Genomic DNA, 15,960 nt, shown 5'->3' with positions numbered 1-15,960 from the left:
TGTTGCACCTTAGACTTGGTTTCTCATTTAAGGGAGTCACGTATGCTGGGAGGGGGAAACTCTGTCTATCTCAAGACTGTATTTTCTAAAGAAGTAACGCTCTTCCAACTTAAGACTTGCAATACTGTCATAGGGCAGGGTGAAGTCTGTTGTCTTGATTGTGAAAGGAGCTAAGATAATTACCTTAGGCAAAATGCATAATTTCAGATGAATGAGTCTCATTCCTAGTGTATAAAGGCCTAATTCAGACCTTCCTGAAAGAGTCCTGTTGATAAAGTGGACAGTAGCGGTTGTATTTAGCTGGTAATACTGAAGTGTCAATGGCACTAATAATGTGTGTTCATCTGTGCCCACCTGAGCTCCTGTATGTCTGTAAGTTTGTGTGTAAAGATGCTGACTTCACTGTCAGAGTGTGCAATTCCTGCAGTAGTACCTGCAGTAGCCTCCATCAGCGGAAAATTGCTTGTGGTGGGCTGTGAACTCATTGCTGCTTCATTACAGCTGAGATGAGCATTGTGTAGAATGGCTTTCTGTCCTAGACATACATCTGTGTCTAAATGTGGCTCTTTGGCTTTTGTTCCCTTATCCCTCAAGTGAAAACCTTTTGGGTTCAGATACACTTTAGGTAGCTAAGAATCTGGATAACTTCTGTGGGAGTTAAAAAAGGCTTGTGGACCTGAATCCTGTGCTGAGTTGCTTACAGCTGGAGTTGTCTCCAGCCCCAAACCTGAAGCATGGATGTGAATTTTAAAGCATTGAGACTCTTGAAGAGCTTGAAGTTCTGTTTCGGAAGTGCTTCATGCTGAAGAAGACAGGCCATCCGGGTGCTAATATTTTGCTTAATTCCCACCTGGACCTGCAGCTGAAGCACTTATCTGCCTGCCTATCCTTACAAGTGCAGCCAGCTAAGCCTTGTTAAACTCGTCTGCAGGATTAAGCTCCCTAAGGAGTGCTATAGTGTAGTCATGGTGGGGTTTGGAACACAGCTGTAGTGAAGAGTTGCCCAGTTCCTCAAAGAAATGTGTTTGAGCCCTAAAAGGATGTGAACTAAGCAGTCTTATGTCCTTAGTGTTTCCTGTTTAATGGGTTGGGCACGTTCCTGTTCAGTGTGCTGGTTAGGCTGCTTGCTCCATGTAATTAACTTCTCTCATCCCTTATACAAGAGACCTAGGACTAATTAGTGGTATAACTTGAGGCTAAAATTTAAGCTTTTTAGCATTGTATCCATTTGTGGATCTAGTCTACATGTAATACCTTTAAAACAAATAAACTAAAACTAGATTGAAAGAATTATCCCCCAATAAATTTAATTTAATAGAGTTGAGGCTATTCCATCAGACATCTCAAATCACATTGCAGTCTCTATTAATTTATTGGGGTTCGTACCTTTTTCTGGAACATCCTAAACTATGTAAAGAGAAATGATAGTTATATTTCTCGTTACCAGCTACTGATTAGTTTTTTAAATTGCTTTAAAGATGGAAAGTGGCTGTAGTTCAAGATAGGATGTTCATTGCCTGAGGACTGCATATAGAGAATCTTTGTAATGGTAAAAAAGACAAGGAATACAAAAGGTGATTCACAAAACCTGCTGACAGAGATCCCAGATTTCAAATCTATATGTGACTTGTATGTTATGCGCTTGCACAGGACAAAAATTATTGTCATTACTGTGAATTCCTCTGACTTGCTCTAAAAAGGATGTGTCAGTAAGAGAATTTATCAGCAAAGGACTCCTGGGGGGCAGGTAAATACAATTATGAATGTCTTTCAAAACGATCTTGGCACTTGTGCCTGCATGTGCTCCTTTGATAATTTGGGTGACAGCCATCCATATAAAAGAAAAACACAAGCCTGTGTTGTAGACAGCAGAGAGTTTGTCAGAATCTGCCAAAATTAATGAAGAAAACCTACTTGAATGGAGCAAGTTTTGCTGTAGTAAATTGCTTGAAACAATACACTGTTTACCTTAATCTCTATCTTAATCTGAGATTAAGAGAACTGGAGAGTTGGGTTACTTGCCTCTCCTAGAATAGACCAAAAATTTTGCTGTATTTTAGTTTTTTTGGGGGGTGGTGGGGGTGGTGATGAGGAAAACGGCAAAAGTCCCTCTTTTCTCTGCTGTGACAGGGAGCAAGGAAGAGATTCTATCCCTGTGATAATCAGGAATGAAAAAGGCTCTTCCAGTTACCTTCTTTTCAGTTATTGTCCTGGTTTTGGCTGGGACAGAGTTAACTCTCTTCTTTGTAGCTGGTACAGTGCTGTGTTTTGGATTTAGTGTGAGAATGATGTTGATAACACGCTGATGTTTTAGCTGTTGCTAAGTAGCACTTATCTTAAGCCAAGGACTTTTCAGCTTCCTGTGCTCTGCCAGCAAGCAGGTGTGCAAGAAGCTGGGAGGGAGCATAGCTGGGGCAGCTGACCTGAACTAGCCAAAGGGGTATTCCATACCATGGAACGTCATGCCCAGTATATAAACAGGGGGGAGCTGGCTGGGAGGCGCGGATCGTGGCTCGGGAACTGACTGGGCATTGGTCAGCGGGTGGTGAGCAATTGCATTGTGCATCACTGGGGTTTTTTTTTTCCTTCCCCCCCCTTCCTTTTTTTTTGTATTTCTTTTCATTACTATTGTGATTATATTTCATTATTACTATTGTTAGTATTATATTTTACTTTAGTTATTAAACTGTTCTTATCTCAACCCACAAGTTTTACTTTTTTTCCTTTCCTCCTCCTCACCCCACTGGGAGGGGGAGGGGGAGATGGGGGTTAAACTGACTGGGGTTAAACCACGACAGTTATCTTCTTCCTTACCTTTGAAGCATCAAGTCTTCTGGTTGGTTTCTTTGCCTGTCTGTCAAGGATGCTGAAGAAGCAAGCAGGGCTTAAAAAGAGGGTAAAGAAACAAGAGTGCAATAGAAGCAAGAAGTCCGAGAGCTCATTTCTGACTGGAGGGAGAAGACTCTGGTAGGAGCATCTAAACAAGACAGAAGGAGGAAGTGATGTGAAGATGTAGTGACATGGCTAATCAGAAATAGATACATAGAGAAGTGTGTATAATAGCAATGGTGGCAATAAGAATGGCAACAAAAAGAAGCTGTGGAGATCACTGTTCAGTTACTGTCATAATGGGTAGCTGGATCATGTTTTGCTCTTTGAAGACCCGTTGGTTTGCATAAAGGGAATACAACTGAGTACTTGAAAAGTGACAAAATATCAAAGATTGAGCTGTATTAACTAATGAAATACCTGTAAGATCATACAAATGCAGCAAAAATAAGGAGTTACAGAAATAACAAAAAGTAGAAGGAATGCTGGAATTAATTACATGTCAATAACATGTAGTTATAGCTGTCTAGACATGGTAAATAAAGTACAGCTTGACATACTGCCTTCTTGTTCAAAATGTTTGACTGGGTGGGTATGCACACATACACCTCACCTCATGCAGAACTGCAGGGAGTACTTCTAAGCATCAGAGAAGGCATTGGATCTTGGATGAAATAAAGCTGGGTCATCTTATTTTTAATTTCATTGCCATGTCTAATTTCTCCCAATGCTTGTGAAAAGAGAACCAGGTGTGAGGTTTGCAAGTGTACTGTGACAAAGTTTCTGGAAAGAGCGAAGATGCACTGCCCTGCCTGAAGATAGGCATTGTATATTGAAGCCAAAAATGAGATTACCCAGCAGCTGTGCCTTGCCTTTTTGAATCCATGTAGTTTTCAGACTTGTTTGTGCTTGTGACTGTTACAGAAAGCATAAGGCTCATATTCTGCCTGGTTTTCAGATGGGTGAGGTTTGAATGCAGAAGGTTTTACTCCTATGTTCAGAGCAGAGTAAGGGCTGAGTTCAGTCCTGCTAAGGTCGTGTAAGGAATGTTCCACACTCGCTTCACTGGGATGACATCCATATCAATGGATCAGAAAGGGATTTGGGAGCTCTGTGCCCCTTTGGCCTAGCCTGCACCGTTTCTGAGTATGAAGTACCAGTAGTGCACTGTTGGAGGAGAAAAATAAGTTATACCAACAGAAGCATTTTACGTAAGCTGTATTAACTAATTCTGCTGCTCTCCTCAATGCTGATCAGACCTCAGCTGCAGTATTGTCTAGTTTCGGATAGCGTATTTGAAGAAAGATGAGGACCAAGTGAGTGGTATCAAAAGCAAAACAAGAAGGAATGGAGGTCTGCAAAATACGGCCTGTTAGACTGAAAAAGTTTAGATGGTTTTGGTCTGGAGAAAATGAGACTGAAGGAGATTCACAGTAGCAGTGTTGTGGTTTAACCCCAGCCGGCAGCTAAGCACCACGCAGCCGCTCGCTCACTGCCCCCCCCACCCCTGGGATGGGGGAGAGAATCAGGAAAAAAAACCTCGTGAGTTGAGATAAAGACAGTTTAATAGGACAGAAAGGAATGAAAAACAATGATAATGATAATAATAATATGACAATAGTAATACTAAAAGAATTAAACTATACAAAGCAAGTGGTGCACAATGCAGTTGCTCACCACTTGTTGACCAATGCCCAGTTAGTTCCCGAGCCGCGATCCCCCCTCCCAGCCAGCTCCCCCAGTTTATATGTTGGGTATGATGTCATATGGTATGGAATATCCCTTTGGCCAGTTTGGGTCAGCTGTGTTGGCGGTGTCCCCTCCCAGCTTCTTGTGCCCCTCCAGCCTTCTTGCTGGCTGGGCATGAGAAGCTGAAAAATCCTTGACTTAGTATAAACACTACTTAGCAACAACTGAAAACATCAGTGTATTACCAACATTATTTTCCTACTAAATCCAAAACACAGCACTATACCAGCTACTAGGAAGAAAATTATCCTAGCCGAAACCAGGACAAGCAGTCTTCAAGTATGTTAGAAATTGATGTGCAGAGAAATAAGGTTTTGTAAGAGTTTGTGGATAAGGCAGGGCAATAATAAACTTGAATTGCAACAGGGGAAATGTGGGTTAGGTATTAGGAATACCTTTATAATAAGAGAGGCTGAAGCACTGGAATACCTCCTTAGGGAGGCTGTGGAATCTGCATATAGTAGAAGGGGTTTGAGAATAGGCTGGACAAATGTTTTGTGTAATGCTGCTGTTTCATCCTGTGTTGGGAAAAAGAAGAGAGGGGAGATTAGGTGATCTCTCAGAATCTCTTTCAGCCCTTTCTGTGCCTAGTAAGGGCTGTATTCCTCTCAATGTGTAATCTGAAATTTAGGGAAGATCTGCCTCTGGTCTGTATGTGAATCTAGTGTGTCTTTATCTCTTTTCTTCCCTTCCCCCCCCCCCCTTTAGCTCTTAGCATTAGTAAATCTTCCAGATGCTGATATACCTAAGATGTATGATAGCCAAGTTTCAACTTGTTCTGATCTTTAGGAACTAGGTTTTGGGGGTTTTTTTTGTTTCTTTTAAATTGATGACTAAGTGGTGATAAGGCAGAACTTCCTCATATATTGTCAAAATTGTAAAAAGGTCACTTAACAATAGTTCTAAAAGCTTAACTATTTTACTTACGTGGTTGATTTTTATACAATGTCAGCTTTCCTTTTGGCTGAACAAGCATATCTAGTAGTAAGGCCTAAACCAGGTGGACTGGTGAAATAACTGGGAGACACCTGTTTTAGGAAATAAGTAATTTCCTTCTGCTTCTTTCCTTTTTTTTTTCCTGTCAGCATTTAATTAAGAAAAAAGAGAGGGAGTTGGTCATCTGAGAATTTAAAATGTTGAATCTATTTACTGTTTAAAAGCTTATCAGCTTTGATTTGAGAAGATAGATATTCATTCCAAAGTTCTCCTCATGCATCGTGTTTATAATTTAAAAACATAAAATTGCCTGAGATAATCTATTGTCTTTGGGAAGAGAATGTAATTTTAATATAGAATCTTCAGATCTGATGAGATTCTGTGTAGATACACATATGAAAACATACTGGGTTCAGTGCAGAAGTAGGGTGTCATGAAAACAGAGCAGTGTATATCTTGGAGGTACTAATGGAAAGCCTACAGTTTGCTTAGTTCTGTTTCCTCAGGAGATTTGCCGCAGGATATTTGTTATAAGTGAAGGTATTAAAAAACAAAACAAAAAAATCCACAAACCCCTCTAAAAGTATAGTCAGAAAGACGTTTTGTGCAAGGATTATGGGAGACGTGTAAGCTCTACCAGCCGAGTCCACAGTATAAGCCACTGTTAGTGATTTTTATTGTGAATCCTTTTGATAAGATCACCGTGAAGCACAAAAACATCATACGCAAATAACATAATTTTTTCAACACAAAATATTTTCCTCTCTTTGCCCCACTTGACCTATGAGACAGTACAGTGTAGTCATCTTTTTAACTGAATACCAGTTCTGCTTTGACTAGTGTGGCTAGCCCATTGTCTTCCTGCAAAACAGGGACGTGCCACAAATCTTCTGAGATCCTCTACAGCTATTGAATACTGTCTAGTTAAATCTTTGCAGAATGCTGGATCTGTGAGGGCAGCCATAAAACCAAGAAAAAAATGTGTTTTATAGAAATTCTTCTAGAAAGAAACGAAGGCTGAGTAGCATTACAGACAGAGGGACCCAGCAGGTCAAGGAGGAATCCTTCCCATTATACAACTCTGCCCAGGCATGGCTGTGTGAGCCGTTGTGACCACCTGGACCTAAAACCTGCCACCTGCCTTGTCTTAACTCATTCACCTTTTCTGCTAATGCAGAAAAAAAAAATCAGTTTGTCATGATGGACAGTGGGGACAGAAGGGATTCTATGAAGAAATCCTTTTGCTTATATTTTCCATTTCTCCTGCAGTTGTTGCTAAATCATAAATTTATCACAGCAGGAGCTTGCCATGTTCATAATATTATATCATAGTAACTTACAGAGATGGAAAGAAAATCACATACATGTGGTGCCAGTTTTCAACTAAAATCTCATCACTTTACCCAGGCATGTTTCTTTTTTGAATCTGGCTCAAGAGAGTTTCATAGATTTTGGAAATTACGGGTACGTTCTTCCACTGATCTCCTTTGACAAATGTATCTAAGAATTCTTAGGTGTAAGTGAGCCTGGACTATGAGGCAGGATGATGGCACAGTTGGCTGAGCCTCCTCTGTTGTGAATTTGCTGCCTAGCTCAGGGTTGAAGCTTTAGCCAGTATTAGTAATCTTGATTGTTCTATCTTTATTAAAACAAAAATCTGAGTTTATCTCTAGTTCTGCCATTTTTTCAGTAGCTTTGCTATTTATTCGATGTTTGTATCTTCTGCTTTTGTTGTCTTTCATTAGACTTATTTATTTATCTGGTCTCACATTTGTATTTCTTCAAGTCTGGTGTTATACTTAAGAGCAGAGTGAGGTGTTTCATTTCCACATGTTTAAAATCGGTTTTGAAGAGTTTATGATACATTTCTGTCTATATATATTTAAAAAAAAGATTCCAGGTATGTTGCAGTGATGTAGCACCATCATTTTTTTTCCAGAAATGAATTTGAGATAATCTAAGTTGCAGATCTTGTCACGTCTATGTGACAGTGGCATCATCAGTAAAGCTTCTGGAGTTTAAAGAGGAAAATAATCTGTATGCTGCCTTAAAAATGCACTGTCCTTCTTTAATATGAACTAGCCCAAAACCAGAAGAGGTCAAGACTATAGCAGTAACGGGCTTTTTCTAGCTTGAAATTGTGGCTTTTAACATTAATATTGCCAAACCAGCTAAGAGATATTGAAGGATATAGTTTCTCATTTAGAAATAATTAATCCCCTCTTTGGAGAAGAGGGCAAAAAAACCCCAAACCCTACAGAAGAGAAGAAAGGGAGAGGATTCAAGGAAGTCCAAGAGTCTAACCTTGCAGAGTTTCTGCCAAAAGCTTCCTTTCAGCAGAAGAGTTTGTGGTCTGTTTTCAATTTAAATCTGCATGTATTATGCTCACTGTTAAGGTCCCTAAACCTTCGGATGTGTGAGGATAGTACTGTCTACTTAGGTACAACTATAGAGAAGGATGAAGATAATGTCTCTGCCTTGAATCACCTCCTCGTACACTGGTCAATTTTCAGCTCAGAGGCCATCATTAGCTTTGTATCCTTCTGTCCTGGTTTCGGCTGGGATAGAGTTAATTTTCTTTTTAGTAGCTGGTACAGTGTGTTTTGGATTTAGTGTGAGAATAATGTTGATGACACCCTGATGGTTTAGTTGTTGCTAAGTAGTGTTATCTTAAGGACTTTTCAGTTTCCCATGCTCTGCCAGCAAGCAGGTGTGCAAGAAGCTGGGAGGGAGCATAGCCAGGACAGCTGACCTGAACTAGCCAAAGGGATATTCCATACCATAGAATGTCATGCCCAGTATATAAACAGGGGGGAGTTGGCCGGGAGGGGCGGATTGCTGCTTGGGCATCAGTCAGCAGGTGGTGAGCAATTGCATTGTGCATCACTTGTCTTTTGTTGGGTTTTATTTCTCTTTTTTTTTCCTTTTTTTTGTTATATTACTTTTCATTATTATTATTATTATTATCATATTTTATTATTGTTAGTATTAGATTTTATTTTACTTTAGTTATTAAACTGTTCTTATCTCAACCCACGAGTCTTACTCTTTTTCGATTCTCCTCCCTATCCCATTGGGAGCGGGGAGGAGTGAGTGAGCGGCTGTGGCTACTACTGAGCCACAGTAAAAGCTGTGGCCTGCTACGCAAGGAGAAGAAAATAATAGTTTCACTATAGTTTTCATAAATCTGAGAAAGATGGAGAAAATCTTCCCATGTCAAAAGAATATGAAGCTGTCTTATTTCTGATTCTTTGCAACTAGTAAAACAGGAATATCTGAGAATTGCATTTGTTTTATGGCAAAAGCATTACTGAATAATGATTTGAATATTTGTAGGGGCTAGGGCTTGCATCATGTTGTTTTTCAGACTTCTTACTTCCATGAAAAGCTGCATTTAAATATTCTTTCATGGATACTCTTTACCTCTGTAGATACTAACCTGTGTTTTTGAAGGTACTGTTCAACTGCTGTTCCTATGTTGTTACTCCCAAACTTACATTTTTTTTCACCCAAAAGGGGTGAGGGGCAAATTTACAGTTTCTATTCAGTCTCATACTAAGGCGTCTCTTCTACCAAAAAAATTACGCTACAGAATTTTTCTGGTAAAATCTGAACTATGTGATAAAAATTATTTTTAAAATATGATTTTTTTTGTTATAAACACTGTGCCCAAATTTTGCTACAGCTCAGCACTCAACAACATAGTATGGAATACTATGAAGGAGAATTAAATCGTGGTTGAGTTCCATCTATACTGGCAAAGCCAAATTTTTTAGCTAAGCTGGAAAACTTGTGTGGGTCCCCCAATACTGGTTTTTACAGTGTAGGCAGGACTGACTTTTGTGACTCAACTAACCATGTTTTTTTAATTAGATCACATCCTAAAGGAAAAATGTTACTAAACCATCTGAAAATACAAAATGGATTGGGCTTTTCTAGGAAAAGATACATATATAAAACTACGCAAATAAAATACGAAGATGGCAGCGTTGCTTGTGAAGCTGTGCTTAACAAAAGGAAAGCTTAGAAGTTCTAGCCTCAGCAGTTCACAAGCCACTTATGTCTGTTCATTGGGAAAGGTGTATTAATAATTTTCATAAGAAATGCTTGGCATCCAAGAATCCAGGGTGTCTTCTAAATCTACTAAAATCACAATACTAGCCCTTAATTGAAATATTTTATTCCTGTGTCTGTATGGGCTGTGTTTTTTCTAACTATTGTTTAGGGAGAATAAGGTGGGAGCATCTGTACTACAGCTGCTGTTCAAATAGAGCAATGCCTTTACTGTAGACAAAACAGTTGGCACAAGTGTTTTAATTTATTTGTTTATGAAGAGCCAGAAATAAGAAGGCTTTATATTCTTTTGAAGTGGGAAGATTTTCTTCATTTTCTTGAGATTTTCAAAAAAATCTTTGTCCAGAGGGTATTTCATAAACTAGGTTAGACAACTATCCAGCAACTTTTTTATTTCTATGACATGAGGAAGAAGGAGATTCTTCTCTTCCTGTGTGTCACTTCTTGGGATTGTTAGGCTTGATATGAAGGTATTTATTAATAGTTTCCACAAAGATGCTGTGATACATTTACAAGAACTTGCTGAATTTATTGTAAGTGTGCAGAGGACAAACTGTTTTCTTTTTAAGTAATTGCAAATGGAATCTGTTCTTTTCCCTAATTTTCCTAATGAGTAGTTCTAATCTCTTTTTTATCTTCAGCTGTTAGACGTGGAATCAAATACATCTGTTTTTAAATTAAATTCTGTAACAAAAAGTTGTCTTAATTAGCTTAATTTAAAATTAGTGTTTGCTCAGTCTTCATTACATTCAAGTTTTTAAAATGACTGTGAGGAAGTATATAAAAAAAGAGAATCTAGCCATCTTTTATCTTTGAGCTCAGAACCAGTATTTTCAAGCATTGATACTTACCCTTTTCTCTTAGCTATTTATTACTTAAACAAAGGCTGACAGCAAAGCTCAGTCTATATGTAAATCCTTGTGGAAAAATAGTGCCAAAAACTGGTGAAAAAATGGGTCCAGGCAGCTGCGTCACAAGGTTTGACCACTTCGGGCTGGGGTGCCAGGAGATTTGAGACAGATGTTTTCAGACATGCCGCATGCCTAAAACATTTCCAGGGGTCGAGCTACAAATAGTGACTTAATAAGTGCAGAAACAGGAAAAGTATGCAGGAGGACACAAGAGTTTATTCACCCCTAGGTGCACAGCCAGCTTCTTTACATTACATCTGCCTGTCAGGGTTGGCTATTTAAGCTGTCATGCCCTTGGTATTGCTCTTTGTCTGCCTGTGAATAAAGTGCAGCATTGTGATTACTAATCCCACTCCAGTGACTTGACTTTAAATGTGGTTTTGGAGCGGATCCCGGAGTTCTGTTTGCTAAGCTTCCTACTCCTGTTTCAGAGACACCACTGGAGATCTATGAGAGAGAGCACTGCAGACTGCCCTCCTCCTGTAGACCTGTCGCCTTTTTCTCCCCCCCCACCTTTTTTTTTCCCCAAAAAACTTTTTGAAGGAAATCAATGGATACCAAAGTGATCTGTTTATTTTTCTTTTTTGCTTTGCCTCCGCTGACAGTGGGAAATCACACTGGTCGCATCAAGGTGGTCTTTACACCCAGCATCTGTAAAGTGACTTGTACCAAAGGCAACTGTCAGAACAACTGTGAGAAGGGAAATACCACCACCCTCATTAGTGAAAACGGCCATGCTGCTGACACTCTGACAGCCACTAACTTCCGAGTAGGTAAGTACCCTGAAACTGTATTTGTCCTTAGCTGTCCTCTCTTGACTAACAGAGGGAGGAGATGTTTTGTTATTAATACCAGTTGTGCATCTGTTACTCTTTGTTTGGAGGGCTGTGCTGAGTAGGAACCATTGTATGTTAGACAAGCTTTCTGGTATCCTTCGGAAATGTTCCCAAAAGTTCCTTTTGTGTCATAGAAAAAAAAACTCCCATATTTTTCATCTGAATTTTCAGCTGCAGGGCTACAACATGCTAAGCTGAAGCCTGTGGTAAAATTTATCCCTCAGAGTTTGTGTGGATAAATAGAGAAAATGTCCGATTCCACAAAAAGTTCTGTTTCCTCTTTTTGCTTGTTGAATAGGTATCAAATGCACATAAAATCTAGCTAACACAGTGAACGTGTCTTCAAAAAATTGTTCAGGAGTTCCTTAAAACTACAATCCCTTTTAAAAATACATCAGCTTAAGATTTTTTCTTACTGCTGAGAGTGAATCAGATTTCATATTTGTCATTTTTAGAAACTGAAATAATGTTAAGTCCAATTGAAGTTATTGAAGCCAGTCATTTCTCTGTTAATGTTTATTCTTTCTGCTTGCTCAATAAGAGTATTAGCAGTATGCCAGTCTAAACCCTACAACTGCTTGACTGTGAAACAAATCCTGAAAGCTATCTAAGATAATGATTAGCATATTTTAACTGTACACTATATGATGTTGGTAGGAATTTGTGTGCAAGTATTAGTCTTGTAACCTAAGAGAAATACAGGTATATGGATACATACCTAAACACTTTTAAATATGTTGTTTCACATTATGATATCCTTAACTGCTCTTGGAAAGTATTTTGTTGTTACCCTGAAGATATCATAGTATTGTTTTCTGAAAACAGTTTTAAAATTAATTGTTTTGCCAATTTGTACTCAAAGAATGCCAGATATGAACATGGTAATTTTAGTCACCATCTAGTATAAACATAATGTCAGGCAGTGCTGAGGCTGGCCAATACTGCCCTTTTTAAAGTGCACTATATTTCAGGCTCTGAGGGGGGAAAAAGCTATTCCAAATTATTCTTCTTTTCATCTGGGCAGACGATACAAAGAGCAGTTCCCTCTCTTAACACTCCTACTAGACTATCAGACTGTGGGTGAAAGCTCTTGAAATTAATAACACATTCCTTAATACGATGCATGTTTGTAAAAATATATATGTTTTCGACTAATGATAATAACAGTGTTTTAAAAGAACAATACAGCACATTTTGGGTTTGTTTATGGTTGTTTTGAGGCATTAAAAAAGAAAAGGATTTTGTAAAGGAATGGTAAATAGAATACTTTAAACTTGTGTTTACTGTCAATACAGATTTTTACCAATGTTTTGGCAAGAACCACAGCTAAGTAAGTTTTTTGTTTAATTTTCTGATTACTGTGAAAGGATAGGGTTATTCTCCCCTCTTTTCATTTGACCTAATTTTTAATTGAAATTATGAAACGCTGAGAATGAGCAGTCATGTAATTTGTCTGCTATGTAAATCTGTGCTGTAACATGACCTTCTCTCAAATACTTGAAAACTTGGAGAGTGGAAATTGACCTGTGAAGACGTGTTCCACACCTTCCTTCCTGGCCTCAGGCCATGCAGCTTATGATGCACTGTGTACAATAGGCTGCTAGAAATATTCAACAAAAGCAGCCTATAATAGTATTTGATGGAAAGATAAGGAGTGTTATGTTTAAAAATGTATAAAAACAAGTCACTACACATGTACAGGGATTTTTAACCTGTCTGTAGCTAGCTATCTTCCCTATTACCTTTAAAAGACCAAAAGCATTCACTGCAGCTCTAAGTATCGTCATTTTTACAGAAGAGGAATAAGAAAGAGGTCTAAACTGTGACTTCAAGGCTCTCCAGTTAAAAATAAAAATGCTGAGTGAACTTAACTTCTTAATAGCCAGAGAGGAGAGATACTACACCTGTAGATTGAGTTCTTTCACTGATCGCAGATTGTTTAGGAGCTTTTGAATCAGAGTTTAAAATACATACTACTGAAATAATTTTTATATCTGTTCTCTAACTAGTGCCTCTCATTAGCTTAGGCTTGTCCTGATAAAGGTGTCTCCTGATACATAAAGCAGAAGTAATTTGGGTCTTCTGAGATAATTTATTTTTGTTACATTTTTAACATCTGTATTATGTTTTACTTGTGCTTTTTGCTTTTAAGTCCCTGTTCTAAACTTGTTTACTTACGGTTTATCTGAAATGCATGGAAATTCTTATTCTGATCGTTTTGACATTTTAAAAGTGCAACCATGAAACAATGTCATGTCAGAAAATACACACTTAAAGCAATGAACAGCACTTTTTCAGTATGTTTTTTTTTAAAGTATTTGTTCTTCCTAAAACCAGAAAAGATAAATTCACATGCCCTATTTGGAAAACTAACTCCTATTACTAATCATAGATACCTACTATGAGTGGGGAAATTAGGAAACTGCTTTAGGTTTTTAGATCTAAATGCATTTCTGTAGCAGGAGCAGCTTCCTAGTACACAAGATTGAATTTAGATTCTCTGATGACAGATTGCAGTTAGCCATTACTTAGCTTTTTTCTTAATAATCCATTATTTCTAATAATGAACCAGAGTAAAATTTTGTGTTTGTTTTAAACTTTGTGCTGAACTTTGTAAACACCTCTTATTTTCAGAGAGAATAAATTCCAGTGCCTGTACTAAAGCTACTCAGGTTTTTCCATGGGTTATTTCAGATTCTTAAAATTTGTTCAGTTTGGCATTTCAGCTGAAACTTGGTACCAGTGAGTCCAGGCAAGGAACAAATCCTGTTTCCTGAAAATTTTGAGATATGGATAAGCCATTAAAAAAAACCACCCACAACAAGAAACAGATTGGGGGAAATGTAGCTTTTCAGGTAGCTGAGATTTTGGCTGCTTTCAAGAGCTCTAGCATTTCAATTGAAGGTGATGAAGGCTTGGTATTTAAAAGGAAGGATCTCCTTGATTGCCCGTCTGCTTCAGTGAAACTTTGGGGTTTTTTGCAGTTTCATTTTGTGAATGGGATATGTTGCACAGTTAAACTAACCAATCTCCAATATGTCATTGGCTTGGAGAATGAAAGCATTTAATCTGAGTGGAAACTTCTGCTGAATAGATGATTCTCATTATTCTTTGGATTGATGCATGTGCAGTTTGTATGGTATTTCAGTCCTGATATATCTACAGAGGCTTGTAAAACAGGGTCGATATATGTGCATAGGAAAGGATGTGTATAGCATAACATATGAAGTTTCTGTCTCATTCACTGTTGAAGTTACTCAGTGATGTGTCCTGTTTCTCCTCAAAATTATTCCACATTCCAAAATACCTATTTTTGAAATTAATTTTCTCTCTCTAAGGAGTGGGAGGACAGCGACTAATTTGTGACTGTAAAATGAAGCAGTAAGGAATTAGGAAATGCCCAAATTAATGTTCTTCATGCTCTTTAATTATTTCCCTATTGTGCGTATGTATTGAATTACAGATTTACATTCTATTTTTTTCCACAGGATCCCCGCCTCATTCATTGCACAGGAATGACAGAACTTAGTAAAGGAAGCAGTCATTTAATACTTAGGTTTATATTCACTGTTCATTTGCAGCCCTGTGTCTCCTTTAAAGCGGTTCATTCAAACTGTTATAAATGAGAAGTTAAAAGGAGTTGCTTGCTATTCAGTGGAAGTGCATATCTTTCTGTAGGAGTTTTGTGTCTGAGCACTTGGCAGTATGTGTATCAAACTGGGAAACAGAATCATAGAATGGTTTGGGTTGGAAGGGACCTTAAAGATCATCTAGTTCCAACCCCCCTGCCATGGGCAGGGATACCTTCCACTAGACCAGGTTGCTCAAAGCCTCATCCAGCCTGGCCTTGAACACTTCCAGTGGTGGGGCATCCACAGCCTCTCTGGGCAACCTGTTCCAGTGCCTCACCACCCTCACAGTGAAGAACTTCTTCCTTACATCTAATCTACATCTACCCTCTTTCAGTTTAAAGCCATTACCCCTTGTCCTATCACTAAATGCCCTTGTAAAAAGTCCCTCTCCAGCTTTCTTGTAGGCCCCCTTTAGGTACTGGAAGGCTGCAATAAGGTCTCCCCGGAGCCTTCCCTTCTCCAGGCTGAACAAGCCCAAGTCTCTCAGGCTGTCTTCATAGGAGAGGTGCTCCAGCCCCCTGATCATCTTCGTGGCCCTCCCCTGGACTCGCTCCAACAGGTCCATGTCCTTCTCATGTTGGGGGCCCAGAGCTGAACGCAGTACTCCAGGTGGGGTCTCACAAGAGCAGAGTAGAGGGGGAGAATCACCTCCCTTGACCTGCTGGTCATGCTTCTTTTGATGCAGCCCAGGATACTGTTGGCCTTCTGGGCTGCAAATGGAGATTGCTGGGTCATGTTGAGCTTCTCATCAACAACACCCCGAAGTCCTCCTCTGCAGGGCTGCTCTCAATCCACTCATTGCCCAGCCTGTATCTGTGCTTGGGATTGCCCTGACCCATGTGCAGGACCTTGCACTTGGCCTTGTTGAACTTCATGAGGTTTGCACGGGCCCAGCTCTCAAGCCTGTCAAGGTCCCTCTGGATGGCATCCCTTCCCTCCAGCGTGTCGAGCGCAGCACACAGCTTGGTGTCGTTGGCAAACTCGCTGAGGGTG

General features: G+C 39.1%; 1 protein-coding gene across 1 annotated transcript in view; it reads left to right on the top strand.

The window, feature by feature from the left end:
- LTBP1 (latent transforming growth factor beta binding protein 1) overlaps positions 1 to 15,960 on the top strand; it is a 185,897-nt gene that overhangs the window by 58,390 nt on the left and 111,547 nt on the right. The window contains exon 5 of the mRNA XM_050895158.1: positions 11,105 to 11,272. Within this exon, the coding sequence (XP_050751115.1) occupies positions 11,105 to 11,272 (168 nt within the window). The remainder of the gene's footprint in view (positions 1 to 11,104; positions 11,273 to 15,960) is intronic.

This window comes from Gymnogyps californianus, chromosome 3, assembly GCF_018139145.2.
Source record: "Gymnogyps californianus isolate 813 chromosome 3, ASM1813914v2, whole genome shotgun sequence".
NCBI lineage: Eukaryota > Metazoa > Chordata > Aves > Accipitriformes > Cathartidae > Gymnogyps > Gymnogyps californianus.
This window is presented reverse-complemented; position numbering and strand designations above follow the sequence as displayed.